The sequence below is a fragment of the Aulonocara stuartgranti genome (genome assembly GCF_965226115.1).
Source record: "Aulonocara stuartgranti genome assembly, chromosome: 11".
Classification (NCBI taxonomy): Eukaryota; Metazoa; Chordata; class Actinopteri; order Cichliformes; family Cichlidae; genus Aulonocara; species Aulonocara stuartgranti.
The window spans coordinates 9,812,017-9,829,965 of record NC_138947.1 but is presented as its reverse complement, the minus strand read 5'-3'; the positions used below and the strand labels follow the sequence as shown (position 1 = coordinate 9,829,965).

The following is a 17,949-nucleotide window of genomic DNA, read 5'->3' as shown; positions in this document are numbered from 1 at the left end:
TTAGAGATCGCTAATCTGAACTCTTAGTCATCTTCCTGCCGGGCATAAGGTATGACCCTACCTTGACCTCGAGGGGAGAAAGAGTTGTTAAAAAGCTTTGGCACGTTTTTACATGATGTTCAATCAGTGCAGATATAATGGCACAGTCACGGTAGTAGTCATAATACAAAGACTCAGAATACGTGGCATTATTTTATCTTTATTTGTTTTCGAGCCATAAAACTCAATGCAATTTATACCATTATTAGTGTTGTGCTATTAAAATTTACATTTCTTTTCCTTTTATCAATAGAATTACAATGTGCTTAACCACAATGACAGTGATTAAAAGGAGCGTATAAAACAAAATAAAACCGATCCAATTACAAAAATGTGTCAGCTTTGAGAAGACAAAGTGGAGACTTGGCAATGGTGATTCGCTAAGGCTGGAGTCACACACTGTTCGGGGGGGGGGGGGTAAAGTGAAAAGGTCCAGTCTCACTTCCTTCCTGTTATTTTTAAAGACATAAATTACCAACATCACACAGCTTCCCTTCTTAATACCTCTGGACTTGTAGAGATTTATTCCTTCTGGATGTTGCTGCCAGTGACTTGCTAGGACTCTTCCGTAGAAGGCTAACGCTTATCAGGCATTTGAGTCATGTACGGCACCGAATGTGCAAAGCATTTAAGGCCCGGGTCTAGTCATACTGAATACCACGAAAGTCACGAATTACTGTGCAAATAAGACATCCTTTAAAGATAATGAACTCTGCTAGAATTGAATAGTGAGATGTATGATTTCAACAATGTCGTCAAACATGAGCCTCTGAACCGCATGTGGCCCTGTCCCAGGAAGTCTGCATCTCCAGTTACTTGTCTGTCTGTAGAGCGAGTGGATCACGTTATTAAAAGTGTGTAGGGTTACTGTGGACAACCTTTTCTTGCGATAACACGTCCTGGAACATGGCAGCAGGTTTTAAACTAGGAATGCAATTTAGAGCCAAGTTTATATTAAACAATATTAAGACAGATGTAAGCATGGCGATATTTTAAAATGTAAGGTATTTATTTGTGTTAATAACTACAGTGTTGTTCTGGCTGAATTTTTTCCTTCCTCAGATGTTTGTTGTCCTAGTGGACCTCCCTGTCCTAGCTCTTGCTGCGTGTGAAGTTTTATGTATGCTGTGAAAATGCTGTGTGACACCGAAAAGGCACCAGACCGCGAGTGCTCACTCTGTCTGGTCTATTCTCTAGAAGGTCTAGAAGTAGCCTTTGTTTGTCCACAGAACTGGCAGAAAACAAACCCACTCCTTCCTCTTGCTCTCTTTCTTTCTCTGTCAGCTGAAGGGATTTGCTCTACAGCTGAGGAGGCAAGCAACAATAATGAATAGGAGCCTCTTGCTCTGTATCCCATCTGTATATGCTCGTCAGTGTGTGTTTCTCACAGTTCATTTAATGGCAGCTCTCTCAGAGTTTGTGTGTGCAGGGTGTATGCAGAGCAATATGTTGTTTCTCCTGTTTGTGTGTTCTAAGTATTGCTGGTCATGTTTTTGTGGTGTGGTTGTGTGCGAGAGTGAGCCTTATTGATGATGCCTTTTTCTTTTTTTGTACATACTAATGTTTTTACACCTATCCCTTCAAGTGAAACTGTGTATACAGCTATAAGATGCCAACAGAGAGTAGCTCTGCATTGGACTGTGTTGCTGTATCTGCAGCAGTAGCAGGCAGGTTTTGCTGAGTCAGAGCGAGTTCACACAGCAGTGATGATTGAGCGTTTAAATCTGCGCTCAATGGTGCCACTCGCTGGCAAACTTTGCAAACTGCATGCAGGGAGAAGGATGGGCAATAGCAGTTGCAGGAAATGTATGCTTTTATTGCTGTCAGTCACAACTCTCCTTTACTGCTCTGTAGAGTTACCATAACTGATTAAAGCATGTATTGTTTCTTAGCCTTTGCGGTGGCTATTTCCAGCATGACTTTGTATGATGTTAGCAGGAAACATCCTCTGTTCTCTAACTCACTGCAGATGTTCTCTGAGTTGCTCCTACTGTTTTGCTCTCACTATTTCTCTTTTTGGATAGCTTTCATATTTAACCACTGGGGATAATTGCTTCCAATGAGTGCACGATGAAGGGGTTTTCTCTACATTTTCAGTCCATGGAAACGTCAAGTTTGATGCAGTTAAAACACATTACTTTAAAGCAAAGTCAGAATCATCCTGCAAGTCTAGTAACATTACATACCACATGTGTGACTGTCAGCTGATTTTTTTTTTTCCACTCACCCCTGATTTCTTTCCATACAGAAAAACTCTACAACTCAACAGGACGGGAGCTGCGGAGAGCCCTCTTTTCCCTCAAGCAGATTTTTCAGGTAATTATTTATTCATTCTAGCTGATGTCTAGTAAGAGCATCTTAAAACTGCACCTCATTCAACCCCCACAGTGCTTTGTGTTTCTCATAATCATTTTTTCAAAATCTTGTGAATTCTTTGGTCAATTTAAACGCATTAACATACAAGAAGTCAGTGCACACATTCACGCTCGCACTTGGACACATTACTGTTTTCTTGAGGCAGAGTTGTGCTGCTGAGAGTCTGCCTTCGTGGCAGCTGTGGAGTGTTCAGGTCTGGTCATACTTCACACTCTGGGCTGGGCTAGCGGGCAGTCGGTCGCAGAGGGGGAGGGATAACTGACAGTTAAATGGAAAAGAGAGCAACAGGCATTGATATATGCTCAGGATATATTAATATACCTTACTTTTTACACTCTGAGTGTCCCTGTGAGTTATCAGCTGTAGAGAACAGTGACAATTCTTGTAAAATATCTCTGATCGATGTCTTTCTTCCCTACATTCCAGTTCTGTAATACACATGTATGAGTTTAGTAACTGCTGGTCATTCTGTTTCTTTAGTGCACGCCTGTATGTTTAGGCTGTGCCAAATGACTGGAGTCTCCATCACAGATATATGGTAAATATGTTCTGGAAGCACTTAGACTTCCTCCTGGGGGAGAAGTAGCCCTGACCACCCCACTGTGTTTATTGCTGCTTTCCTCTCGATCCCATCTGAACAGTAGAGCGCATCAGAAAATGTTAAATCCTGCGGAAAACCTAATGCTTGGCCTTAAATTATGGAGTCATCGACAGGTGTGAGAGGTGCAGGTGGTTTTGTCATCAAGGACAAAATGTGGGATGAAGTGGAGGGGCCGAAGCAACAGGAATCCATTTGAACAAGCTGCAAACAGATTGCACTTCTCACTGCATCTGCAGCCACTTTTTGCTGAATTTGAGAAACTTCTGCTGAGTGTTAACCAGCTGATGATTTGGAATGAGTAAAGTGTGTCTGTAGCTGTTCTCTTACAAGAAATAGTTTTTTTGCCTGCAGTAAAACAAATATTACAAGTGTTGTTTAGTAAATCTTTTTTGCAGGAGGATTAACCAGTGGTTTTACCCACTGTGCGCAGATGAAATTACTATAATTTGCTCACATTAAGTCACCAGCTCTCTTGTTTTTGTGGCATTCATTTAGTTATAATATGATCAAGATAAGATGGACCTTTCTGTAGTGACTATCTGCACTAAACCAAGCGCTGCAGGCCAAAGAGAAAATACATTTTCTTGGGTAAACCGTGCCTTTAAAGATCAGCATAAATTATCTCACTAGATTCTTGAGCTGATTTTATCAGATTACTGTGCTTCTTAAGCTTACTTTTTATTAGCCTTATAGCTAAGTATATAATGCCCAGAATAACTCTATCAATATAATAGTATAAAGTAAAAAATACAGATAAACTGTATATTAAAATGGATGTAGCCACTGTGACATTCATTGTGCTTCACTCACATCATTTCATTTACTTTATTTATCCATAATTTTATTTAAACTTATATAAAAATGTGTATGTATCACCCAGACACAGAGTTTAGTTAGTTAGTGCTGTTTGACATACAAATAAAGTGCTAGAGTTTCCCTCACCAAAACTGAAGAAGACATTGTTTGGATAGGTTGTTAGTACAGTTACCCACAAGAACGCCACGGTACCTGCCAGATATTTGCATTTAAAATACTTCAAAAGGCACCAACATGAAAAACGAGGTAGAGATGTTGAGTTTGTTAGACATGAAGTCTAGCAGAAAGCTAGTAGCCATACAGTGTCTGCCTGTGTTTGTACCCACATGGCTCAGCATAGGTACCTCTGATTATTCATAACTGTTAAAGTTAATGCAATTAAAACAATGAGTTATTTAAAAATGGCTCCCCATACAGTTGATATGAAAGGGTGTTAGCTTTTGAGACCAAAACTGTTTTCAGCAAAAGGCTGTAAGCATGTTTGTTTTTGCTAGAAATTTGGCCATTTTCACAAAGGCATCTATGAAATCTGAGTTTCATTTGGAGCCATCCTTCAGTGACCATAGAAGCAACTGTCGGGTTTTTAAGTTTAAGCTTCAAACTTTCCTTTTTGATGAGGCTCATAGTTGGGGCTGGATTAGGTGACCCTGAACAATTCTTTAGTTATGCTGCTAAATGCTCAGGCTGCTGGGTGATTTCCCATAGTGCACTGAGTGCCATGCATTTATATGCTGCTACATTTTCTTTTCTCTCCCATAGTTTGTGGGGTTTTTTTGTCTTTTCTTTTCTGATGTTGGCTCTCTCTGGCTGCTGGAGGTTCCTTCCTGTTAAAAGGGAGTTCTTCCTTCCCACTGTCACCAAATGCTTGCTCATATAAGATGCTCTCATTTCTGGCTTTTTTACCTTGCAATATGAAGTGCCCTCTCGAGGCAACTGCTGTTATGAATCCACACAAAATAAATAAAATGTTTGAGTTTATAATCTTGGATATTTTCCTTTTTCTCTGTTGCCAGGATGACAAAGACCTTGTGCACGAGTTTGTGGTGGCCGAAGGACTCACGTGTTTGATAAAAGTTGGAGCCGAAGCCGACCAGAACTACCAGAATTACATCCTCAGGGGTATGTACGTTGCAGAACGGCACAGCTTTGCACCAGTGAAGCTGACAGCCCCCCCCGACCTCAATTTTACAACACAAGGATGTTATTAATCAATCCAGTAACACTTTTCTTTCCATAAACCTATCTACAGCCACATGTGTTTATATAAACTATGTAAATTGATGATTCTGCATGATGACCTTCTCATACTCACACATTTTACCCGTATAAACAAACTCAAATGTGTGCCACAGATAATGTGGATGCTAGGCCAAGTTTAGCAGCTGTTTAATTTATGTCTCCCGTGTCGGTGATGTCAGAGATCATGTGCGTTGAGGTTAAAAGGGGGCAGGGACAGCATGTTTTGGGGATACTAGAGGTCCACAGCTCTCTCTCTCTCTCCAAGGTCACTACCATTTAACAGCCTGCTGTGAGGAGGTGGGTCACACACGCTTAAGTGTCTAATAAAAGTTCTGGCAGGATATTGCAGATCATAAAACTAATTTTCCTCTCCTCCCTCTCATTTTTATTTTCCCTGCTCCTTATTCAGATTGGTTGCACTTCTGTTGATTAAGTTGGACTCTTGACGTCAGTGCTTTATTAGATGTTTGATTTTATATGTAGAACACATAATAAACATGAACTTGTTAGCTTGGATCGAGTCATTGCGGTTAGAAAAAAACAAACAAAACAAAAACAAAAAACCAATTGTGTAGCTCAGTCATCTCATCTGTGGTTTCTTCATTAAGCCTCCCTAATAAAAGGTCACAGTGCAGCTGACCCCTGTAATTTGGTTGCACATTTCCAACAGATGTAACCTCCCTTGTGTTTACAAACTAAGCTACAGCATGAGCCCAAATGCTTCCTCTCTAATTTTCTAACACGCCAATGTTGATTTTTTTATTTATTTTTTTGTTACTAAAGAAAAAAAGTGACAAAGTACTGATGGTGCCCCCCCGGCAGGTTATAAACATGAACATGACCCCTGCCTAGACCGCCTCTGCAGGCGTGCTGATCTTAAATGTTGGAGGCTTCATCTAAACTTGGCCCCGTCTCTGATTCAGACAGATAAATCACACGGGTTAAATGGCCAAAACATGACAGGCAGATAACAACTGGTTTTTGGAAACTTCAGAGTTTACCACATGCAAGAGATGTTAGTGTCATACAGCTGTGAATGATGAGACCACTTCTCATATCTGTTCACTCCTCCTTATTGTGACATCCATTTTTTTCCTTTAATGTTTGGCAAAGCATGTGAGACTCTTTCCTTTCCTTCGTGTGCTAGTTTATCGCCTCATCTCTGCGGATTGGAGTCCTGCCCCTTTCCCCGTATCTTTACATCAACATGAGAACCTAAACCAAACTAGCACTCTCCCTGAAGCCCGTCTAACCCATTTAAAATTTTTGACCTAATTTCTCCTGACCAGCTGAGGAAATGTGGAGTGTAGTAGATCACCCTCCCTCGTGAGCCATGTGTTGGCGAACGCAAGTCGAGCATGTGCTGGAACCCAGATGTACAGGTCAGAAATGAATATAGATCTGGCGGCTTTACTGCTGATGACTTCCAAGAGGAGCTATGTCATAAGGATCCCCAAGAGGGGAGTGAATTATTTGCCTGAAATTTTCACACGTGCACACACAGAGAATGGAACAGAGGCAGATAGCAAACCAAGAGCAGTAATTGCTTTGGTATCAAACACTGATCACTTCTAATGCTTTTTGCTGTAATGTCTTTCAAGTTGAGCCCAGTAAAGGAAAAAAAAAGAAAAGAAAAAAAAAAAAAAGGAAAAAGTTGAGAGGAATGTGGCCTTGAACCCTGGTCTGTCTGGTGTGCATTAAAAACCTCCCGACAAAACAATCTTGCTCTCTTTCAAGAATAAATATCAATCTTATGGGTCTTTTGTAGTTGAAAAAGGCACAGTCACACGTGCACACCAGTCTGCTTGCATTTTAGAACAACAGGTCTCCAGCCTTAGCTCTGTGGAACATTGCCTTCATTGTAAATGCTTGTTCCTGCAGCATTCTTAGCAATCTACACCATCTCACTTTGCTCTTTTTCTTCGTTTTTTTTTTTTTCTCTTTCCATCTTCTTAAACCCCTGGAGGTGTCTGTGGCGGGTTAGTGCTCCCTCAGTGATGTGAGTGGTTTCTGTGTCTGCCTGGTTGGGGTCTGGCCCCTTTCACGGCCCCTCACACCTGGCTCGGAGGGCTTCCAGACATGGGCTTAACTCCTTGGAGACCTGTGATTTTTTTCTTTTTCTTTTTTTGGACCCAGGGGAAAGCTTGTATGCCCTTATCACCCCATCAGAGGAAAGGGTGTGAGGTCACTGTTTCAGAGGTGCTCGTGCCATCTGGTCTTCCTGTAAATCTTACAATCAGCTGCAAACACAAGAGAGCCAAAAGGGCAATGAAGGCCTCATTAGGCTCGGTCGTGCTTCTTTCATGCTCATTTATTATCTTTCGAAAGCAGCTCTTGAAATCATAAATCTTTTGTTAATGAAATGAAAATCAGAGCAAAGGTTTCATAGTGTATGTTTCTTTAGTTAAGAATGTAGTTTCTCAAACCAAAAAGGTGTCAAATGTTGTCAAATGTTCTTTCTCTGCAGCAGACTTGTTGCAGGTTGGAGAAGTTTGACTTGTAACTCGTGGTTAACATGCGAAAGAATGTATTTTAAACCATATCATTTTTTTCAAAACCTATCACAGAGTTAACATGATACATATCACTAATATATGACAAGAAGTTCCCAACCAAGCATCAGTATGTGACTAGTTGTTAGTGAGAATGCATTGATTAGAGATGTAGTTGTCAAAAGTGATGTGGCTCAGGAGGTAGCGTGGGTCGTCTACTAATCAGAAGGCTGGTGGTTTGATCCCTTGCCGTCAAAGTGTCCTCGGGCAAGATGCTGAACCCCAAGTTGCTCCTGATGTGTTTATTGGAGCATGAGTGTTAGATAGAAAGCACATAGGTGTAGGACAACATGCTTGTGAATGGATGAATAAGGCTTGTTGTCTAAGGCACTTGAGTACTCAAGCAGAGTAGAAAAGTGCTACATAAGAACGAGTCCATTTACCGTTTAGATTAGTTAGTGTTGTCTGGTTAGAAGCTGGTGGGTTTTACTTGTAACTGCAACTATTGTAGGCCTGCGCTTGACATATGGCATTGACTGTAATAAAAAACTGTTACTTAGGAAGCAAAGGTTCCCTGATTCGATGTCAGGAAAAGACACAAAGCCCTTTGGGGCTGTGCGTCTTTAATTTGACACAAAAAATCTGCCAAATACAACAGGTGGAGCTATCACTTGTGAATAAGGGAGCAGCTGAAAGTAGATTTGTCTTCTTCCTCTTCTGTAATTGCTTATCCCTCCTTTGTGGCACTCACAGGCTGCAGTATGTTATGTTACCACACTTTGAGAACCATGGGTTTCATGAAGACCACATTTATAGTAAAGTCCAAAATGCTAATAAATCAGATGGTGGTTTAGGTCCACCCTAATATGTGCCTTTGTGCCATTCTGACAAAAAACATTCTATTCTGTCTTAAAAAGTGCCAAATAAAATACTGAAAGTTGGCACAGTAACTCGTCGTTGTTAGTGCTTCCTCAGCCCCAAAATAAAAGCAGCTTTTGCCAAAAGGTCAAATAAGTTTCATCAGTAAGCTCAGACTTTTTTTTTCTTCACTGTGGTTAAAAAAAGATCCCTATGGTACTAATTATCATGAGCAAAACAGGCAGAGGAGTTGGAAGAACAAATGACAAGGTTTTTCCATTTGTAGAATTTATAGTAAGAACGCTAACAAAAGCAACAACCGTGTTTAATTGGTAACTGTAAAAATGGGAGCGACAGACAGAGAGGGCAGATTAAAGACAAACCAATTACAGTCAACATGAAGTAATTATTCCCTGCTTTGAAAGGTTCACTGTTGACATTCCTCGCCATAAGCTTTGTTTTGAGCTACACTTTCTCTGCGTGCACTTCTTCGAGGCCGTGCTATTTCAGCCTGCATGCTGCTGTTGACAAAACATTTGCCATCTGTAAGCACTGGTGGAAACAAATTGGAAGTGAAGCGTTAGTTTTTGATGTATGGGAATTTGGAGAAACAGACTCTTTTTTTTTTTTTCTTTTTCTTTTTTGTTTCAGCTTCCAGAGCAAGTGAGGATATATATTTGATGGAAAACACATTTGTAAACAGGGCATAACTTATCTCCATACCCAAAAGGCCATCACACACTGAATTATACTGTATATACCTGGGCTTGCATGTTCTAACTTAGTCTTGAAAATTTATAGCTCTCAAAGATATGAGTCTAGAAGTATTACCTTATGCTATAAGTTATGCCCATATTTCATTTCATACTTTTATCTCATTCGCTCTTCCTTGGCTTCTATGTCTCGCTACCACTTTAAGATCTCCTGGTTTTAATGACACGGCTGTTATAATCCCACAATGCTGAAGCACCTTGACTTCCTGGTTTCCAGAAGGAAGTGCTCAAAAGGGCAGTGTGGGAAAGATAGATGTGTTCTAGTCAAGTGTTTCATTACCTCTTAAACTGTCTAGGACCTAACCCCCCCCCCCAATACAGCACACAGATCAGCTTTTAGAGCCACACCGCAGGAACTTTAGTGGCCGCCGTTTCCACAAAGTGCACCTGAAACACAAGAGCCTTTTGTTCAAATTTTAAGTGTCTGTAGTAGCAAAGGCTTTAAATTTTATATGTGACACACTAGCAAGACATGTGCAACGGTTTTCATCTGCGTGTCACAATCCAAAACGCTTCACCGTAAACAAAGGTAAGAGCAGCCAGCTTCATTTATGTACTCTGCACTTTGTAGCCGAACGGGCGGCTGTGGTGTCGAGCTGGAATGGAAACCTGTAGTTAAGAAAAATCACCATAGGAATAATCTAAGTTTTATATACAGTATTTGACTGGGCTATGATTTTAAGTTGGCCATATTAGGGATATTGGCTGCCACTGACATCAATGAGAGCCAAGAGTAGAAAAAAATCTGTTGGAAACCGAGGGTTAGAGCAGCCTTTAACCAGACAGATCGATAGATTGATATGTTAAGAGAAAGTTCTTGTGTATCTTAAGTGCAAAACAAAACACCAGCAGTACATTTTTTTAATACTGTGTGGATTTTTTTTGGGATTTTTTTAGCGTGGATTTTTTTAATCCACACTAAGGAGACTTTCAGTAGTCCTAAATTTAGATTCTGTTTTGATTGTTATGAGTGAAAACCCAGGCATAGCAGCAGTGTTGGAAGCTCTTCTTGGAAACAGTGCGTATTGTGTTGTCTGGATTGCTGTGCTGGAGGAAGACCTTTATGATGGCCCGTTGTCTGGATAAACATTTCCATTTTGTCTGTACCAAGCTGTGTGGATTTGTGCGAATGTATCAATATACTGCATGTGCTGGTTATTACAGGTGTAATCGTTTCCTTGTTAGTGTGATCGTGCAAGAATGACTTTTAAAAGAAGATAAAGTCATGCTTTGTTAATTTTTCTCTAGGGTAAAGGGAATTCGAGAGGGCCTTGCGGGAACTGCTGACACACATATGTAGACAAGAGCGAGACGGGGATCTCACGGAATGCCCTTGTTGTACCAATAGAAACTTGACCTCCTGGTTTGTAATGAGATCCCATGGGAACACGTGCATGTTTTCCACCCAATCTCATGCAGCTTTTTGAAAAGCCACTGCTCCCGCTGCCCTCTCAGTGCAAATCTTTTCAATCTGAAAAGCACTCACTCACTGAAACACGCATAGACATTGTGGTGACGTGGATGTTCATTCATGCACACTTACAGCTTAAGTCTGCAGGTTATGGTCGTAATTCAATTTAGTTCAGTTCATTGTTATTTTTATAGCACCAGTTCACAACAACTGTAACCTCAAGGCATGTTATATTGTTAACTAAAGATGACACCCTTTGGTCAAGCACTTAGTGACAGTGGGAAGGAAAAACTCCCTTTTAACAGGAATAAACCTCTGGTGGAATGATGCTCGGGGAGGGGCAGCCATCTGTTATCACTGGTTAGGGGATGAGGGGAGGGAGACAGGATAAGATACACACTGTGGAAAAGAGCCAGAGATTATTAATAACTAATGATTAAATGTAATTATGGTTTATGAAAACAAGGAGAGGGAAAATAGGTGAGTGGAAAAGAAATCCTAATTGCATCATTTGAAGCCCCCAGGGTAACAAAGGGATGGTTCAGGCCACTGAGACACAGCCAATGAAGTCCCACCTACAAAGAATATTAAACATTATGGCTGTCCATTGAATTTGTATTAGGTGAATGTCTCTCTTTGTCAGTCCCCTTGGCAAGTAAAAAGAAAAACATTTTAAAGCTGCTGTTTCGTGGGATAGAACAACCTCATTTTTAAATGCTGCCAAAATTGGAAAAACTGAGCCTTTAATAAGATGTGCAATATCAGGCACCATCAACAGGAAGAATAGGAAACATTTTGTCACTGATAGGTCAAATATCTAAATGTCAGTTTTAAGTTCCTGCAAGTTAAGCTAAGGCATTTACACAACATTCAACTTGCATTACTGTAGTGGAATTTGGTTAATTTAGGAAATCGAGTAATGTTGTGTTTGCAAGTGCCTTATTCAGCTACAACAGCTTGCTAAGACACATATTACAGTTGGTTTCAACCAGCTAGCTAAACATTGATATAAAATCTAATGTTCTGTGGTGGCTGCAAGCATTTTGTTATTTTTTGAGCTCTCACTTGCATCTTAGTTTATGTTTTCCCCTCAGCTGAATGTAGTTTTCAGATATTTGGCATATCCTGAATCAATAAAAGTGTCTGATTGTGAAATGAAAGACCAAAGCCCCACAAAAAAATCTAGATAGTTGTAGTTGGTAGTAACAGGGTTTGGTAGTCTAGAAAAAGCTAATAATATTTTTATGCCTTGGTGCTGGTGATAAAATGTTGGTGGTCAAAGGTCAAGGACACTGTGACCTTTCATGTATTCAATCCTGGTTAATGTGAGATGTCAGGTACAGCTGGAGGAAATTTTATTACATCTGGGACAAATTTCCAGTAAGACAAGAACTGATTGGGGTTCGGTGGCTCAAGGTCGGTGTCGCTCTGACCTCACAAACCAGTTTTTATCCATAACTCAAGAAATCATATGCTAATTATAACAATATTGTACACAAATGTCTTATAAAGTAAAGTGATAAAACATATTTTTATCCAAAGGTTGAAAGCTCGAGTCTGGATCGACGCCGACGTAAACAGCAAGTCGACTGGTTGGCAGAGGCATACAACCCTGAGGCTGTAATCCTAGTCATGTGTTATATAGCTTCAGTACCTGCCTAAAAATTTGGTCCTCTGGGATGATGGGAATAACTTCATGTGGTCAGTGGAAATTTAGGAAATGAGTGTTACGCGTGATTTCATCCCACAGCCTCTCAACTCTTTCTGCTCCACTGGCACCATTTTGGTTTTTTGCTTCCAGCATGTTCTCTATAAATTAAGTCACCAGTGTTTAAACTGACATACTGAGTCACGTACTCAAATATACACAAGCAAATACTCCATAGACTGCTTGACACTGTGTTGAAAATACTAACATTACCTACATTTACCATTTACCTACACAAACACAGCAGCATGTCATCACGTGTTGGGGTTAAACTTGAAACCTTCTTCCGACCGGATGTGTCCCACTCTGTCCTTCCTCTGTGTCAGACCCCTCCGGCCCTCACGTGAGCAGACGGCTTACATCTGAACCCACTTCACCCCACCTGCCTGACCTATATTCTGGCTCCCCTTATTCTTCTTACCTACATCTGTAGAAGTTTTTAGCCTGAGCAGACCCACTGGCAGCAGAGTTACAATCCCATCCCAGAGCCTGTTTTACGGTAACAGAATTCAGTATACAAGCCAATTATATTATAAGAATGTTTGATTTAGTTCATTTCTCAAGCTCTCATTTTATCATCTCTGACCTTGCTGTCTAAGGTACATAAACTCTAATTTGGAAAAAAAAAAATCCTTTGCAGTTATGCAGCACGCAGGCACATAGATTGAAATCGTCAGTGTTTCACGGCTTTAAGGCTGATTTTTGTAAGCTGACTGTTTTTTGGGACTGAATTCAGTATGCGACTGGCCAGAACCAGACTCAATCACACTACTATGCTCTGAGGAGCAGTAAGAATTTACCACAGCTCATCTTTCAGTTCACTTTACAAGAGGGTGGATGTAACGCAGCAGCTTGTTGCCAAAGTCTTTCTCATTTGGATGCGGTGCAGAAATCATCTGTTGGACTTCTTCCAGTTGTTCATTGTCCTAAAATCATTTGATAAAATTTATTTGGTGCAGTAGCCCTTCTACTCTCTCAGCTGTTCAAGTACAAAGAGGTGAGCAGTAGAACAGAAAGTGATACCACATTTAGCTTGTTTATTCTCCTCATAATGTTGTAGGAGATTTTGCCCTGCTCAGCACTGCAGTGGGTCTGCGGTGCCTGTGGAGCTTGCTCAGCCAAATACTGGGGAGGTGCTCTGCGTTACTTCATGCTATTGTTCCATTAGGCCTGTTTGTTTGTCTTCAGGGAATTTGTTTGGATTTAGGCCCACAGTAAATTTTGTCAAATGCTGGCAGACATTTATTCAGGTCTGAAAATGGAAGCGTCCCCCTGTTGTTTTACTGTATGGGGTTCAAATAAGTAAGTCTGGTAGTTCAGGTAAGTCTGGCAGTTGGCTCAGTGATTGGAATTAGTCTGGCTTTAATGGTCTGGGTTATTAGCTGACTAACAAATGTCTTGGTCCAGTACAGTAGAGCTGAGTAATAAACTTGACTTTTTATGGCAGACAGACTCTAAGTCAGGACGGAGCTAGAGATATGGATGCAGAAATGAGAAATAATAAGAGTAATCAATCAGACTGTAACTTAATCAGTAACTGAAATTCATTCTTTTTCTTCTTTATAATATACTTTGCAAAGAACTGTGTGTTAACAAATTTTACTGAAACTATCAAAGATAAGTGTTTATTCGACAGAAAAGTTGAAATCATATTGTATACATTGTATATAGAAGGGCTGTGTGAAGAGCAATTATTCCTTTATTCTAATGAGAAAAGAAAAACAAGAACACACCTTGTGAATATGTACAGATGAAGTTTTAAAAAATATATGTTTCAAACTAAACCTGAGCCTACACCTCTTTAATGTTTTTATGAAAGTTTTATTTTGATGTGACACTTCTCTTCTTCATTACAGATGTAGGTGGTTCACAACAACAAAAAAAAGTTATTTAAGATGATTAATCACTAATTAATTTGGTTAAACAGGTTTTTACTGCTACGGTTGTTTTATACCCATCTGTCTCATCACAACTGATCACAGAGTGGTGAAAGCAGAGTCGAGGACAGCTTGATGAGCTTGCTGGTCTACTGTCATCAGTATCGCGTTAAAGAGCAGAGGGTTATCCAAAATATACGTCCACGAATAATCAGATAATGCTGTTTGCCTTTCAGCTCCCAGTGTCATGCTAACTTCCAGAGACACTAAGCTACCATTTTTTGCTATGCTAGCTATAGAAGATGGATGGATATCCTCTTAACTTTTTTTTAAAAAAAATCTGCATTCACTGGTGCCAGTGAACTGTATGTTAAGAATTGATGCAACTAAATCGATATGTGAGATATGTGTATATATTTTTAATCAGAAAATCCTGTTGGTTCCCATGAACTGACTATGAACTCATTTAACCAGTCTGTTTTGGTATCTGAGAAAGGATGTCTCAGCTGCTAGTTTAAAGAATTATTGGATACAACTTGATGCTAATATTGTATATTATCTTTTCCATTAGAGTTAGAAGGAACAATAAATCACTGTATTAGTGTGCAGTATCCCTCGTTCTCTCACTCAGATATCCTTTCGTTTGTGACATCTACATTCATAACAACATAGTGATGGTCAAATAACTTAGATCAAGCCTGCAAGGTAAAATCTCACTAACCAACTTTATTGATCCATCCATTTTCTCACCCCCTTGTCCAATTCAGGTTACGCTTAGGGCAGAAAAAACAGATTTTGATTGTTTTGAAGACTTGGGAAAGTGGAAACAAGCCATAAACAAAATACTTGCATGATACCAGTTTCTTAAAATGAGCAGATAAGCAAACTCATTTTCCCGTGGGTGAAAACAGAGCTGTTCCATAAAGTTTAGAGCCGAGTTCCATAGATTCATTGCTACTAGACCTTTTCAATGAGTCATGTGATCCACTGTTGATAAACTGTTGATTGTTGCTGCTTTTAATATGCACTTAGATCTTTTATTTTAACTGATCATCCAATAAATATGTAAAACCATCTTAGGTTGCTCCAAATAAACCCTTTATACAAATTTGCTGGAAATACTCCTGATTTGTTTATGAGTCACAACAGGAAAAATAGTGGCTTTGCAAGTCTGTATTCAGTAATAATCTCCATAACTCTGTGAATACTAAAATCTGACATAGTAGAAAATCAATTTAGATGAAAAAAAAAACCTTTGTTAGGCCTTGCAGTATACAGCGATCCAGGTACAGTGGGTACAGGGAAGTACACCTCAGAAATCTAAGCGCAGCATCTGGCTAATGCACAGAATGCAAGATAAGAGTCTCCATGTTGCACTGTAGAGGCTAAAGATTTGGCCCCATTCCCAAAGTCCTGGTAAAATAAATGTTGCACACTGACAGACAGTTTGGCTGACCCAGTTTAGATAAATTCCAAAATGTAAATGAAACCAACGGGTCAGAGTGGTAAGTGGGAGAGAAGTGGACAGTTTTTTACTGTAAACAGAAAGTTGTTCATTTGATTTCTTGCATCCTTATAGATAAAGTTGTCTTTTTAAAAAACATATACGTCAGCTGGCTTGCATTGGTGCTGACTTCACAGACCTCAGACTGCTTCTCACCTCGGCAGTGGTCACGGAGCAGCCCTTCCTGCACATTCCTGGGGCTGTGGAAGATAATTGCTGTGGTTTATGAGAGGGAGAGGCCCTGAAGAAACACTTCCACCAGACTTCAGTTGTTTGATTTTGTACTTCTCTCAGAATTTGAGACACGGGAGCAGGGTCTGTCTCCTCCAGTCTCCTAGTCTGTGGTTCCCTGCTGCAACTCTGTGTCGTCCAAATGTTCTACTCACTCTTAAGGCAGTTGCATGTTGAAATAAATTGAGTGTAAGAGTGCTGCACCGATGACAGGCTGCTCACTCGACACTTCAAAGTTTCTTTAAAGCTGTCCTTTTTACCCTGGCTGTCCTTTTCCCCAGTGGCATGCATCTTAACTCTAATCACTGTGCTTTGAAGGGAGCTCATTGTCTGCAAGCATCTTATTACGTGACATACAGTACATACAAAGGGAGTTAGCAGTGTTATTGTTGCGCTTTGTGTGAGGTATGGTAAAGCTGCTCATGATTATATAAATGGAGGCCCACATTGTTGGCCCCAAATCAGTGCTTGAGAGTGGAGAGAGTCCTTTACAGACTCTGGACTCACATGTTCCTCTTATTAACCCTCTTCTAAAGTTATAGATGACTGTCTGTTGTACAGTTTAAAAACAACCCTGGGTTTTGGGGGAAGTATGGCAAACGTTTATCCCAGTTTCAAAGCTTAAAACTGTAAGAAGCAGGCAGCCTAATTCTTAAAGGGCCGTTAAATGACTAGTTAAAGCAAAGTGTGTGTAAATCGCTTTCATTTGCAGTCCGCATACGTGATTGTTTGGAGAGTAATTAAATGTCTCCTTTTAACTGTTTTGACCAGAATATGAAGGTTTCCCATAATGACAGGTAATTTAATTTTTTTTCTAAACAGTTACAGTATCATTTTACCTAACCATTCGGTCTTTGCGGTTTTTGGATTTGTAGTCAAATCGTACATCAAGAGGCCGCTGGCAATGAATAATTTCATGAAGCAGCAGTTTTAATGAATGTGAGAAAAAAGGTAATGGCTGTGTGTTTTCTGGCGCCACATAATGGTTCAAGTAACATATCATTTCCATATCTTAACTGTTCGCTAAATTAAATTCAAATATGATATTTATTCTGATTGTTTTTTGCGCGGTTGACTGCTTGAGTGACTGGCTCTCAGTAGCAGAGATGTCAGACTCGTTTTGCATGGTGGGCCACATACAGCCCACGTTGATGTTAAGAGGGCCGGACCAATTAAATTGAACTTTATTTATATAGCGTCAAATCACAACAACTGTCACCTCAAGGTGTAACCAATGAAACGCCTCCATCTATCAAATCAAAGATTTTTACCTACACATTTAAAACCTGAGATATCGTAACATACAGCGGCTTGCAAAAGTACTCGGCCCCCTTGAACTTTTCCACATTTGTCACATTACAGCCACAAACATGAATCAGTTTTATTGGAATTCCACGTGAAAGACCAACACAAAGTGGTGTACACGTGAGAAGTGGAACGAAAATCATACATGATTCCAAACATTTTTTACAAATAAATAACTGCAAAGTGGGGTGTGTGTGATTACTCGGCCCCCTTTGGTCTGAGTGCAGTCAGTTGCACATAGACATTGCCTGGTGAGTGCTAATGACTAAATAGAGTGCACCTGTGTGTGATCTAATGTCAGTACAAATACAGCTGCTCTGTGACGGCTTCAGAGGTTGTCTAAGAGAATATTGGGAGCAACAACACCATGAAGTCCAAAGAACACACCAGACAGGTCAGGGATAAAGTTATTGACAAATTTAAAGCAGGCTTAGGCAACAAAAAGATTTATCAAGCCTTGAACATCCTACGGAGCACTGTTCAAGCAATCATTCAGAAACAGAAGGAGTATGGCACAACTGTAAACCTACCAAGACAAGGCCGTCCACCTAAACTCACAGGCCGAACAAGGAGGGCGCTGATCAGAAATGAAGCCAAGAGGCCCATGGTGACTCTGGACGAGCTGCAGAGATCTACAGCTCAGGTGGGGGAATCTGTCCATAGGACAACGATTAGTCGTGCACTGCACAAAGTTGGCCTTGATGGAAGAGTAGCAAGAA

At 40.2% G+C, this 17,949-nt stretch overlaps 1 protein-coding gene across 4 annotated transcripts in view; it reads left to right on the top strand.

Annotated features, from left to right (window-relative positions):
• The window catches only part of fhod3b (formin homology 2 domain containing 3b), a 91,135-nt gene that overhangs the window by 48,234 nt on the left and 24,952 nt on the right, over window positions 1–17,949 (top strand). For all 4 annotated transcript variants that reach the window (XM_082551329.1, XM_082551328.1, XM_082551327.1 and 1 more), the window contains exons 4-5: window positions 2,288–2,355; window positions 4,846–4,951. In XM_082551329.1, coding sequence (XP_082407455.1) covers window positions 2,288–2,355; window positions 4,846–4,951 — 174 coding nt within the window. The remainder of the gene's footprint in view (window positions 1–2,287; window positions 2,356–4,845; window positions 4,952–17,949) is intronic.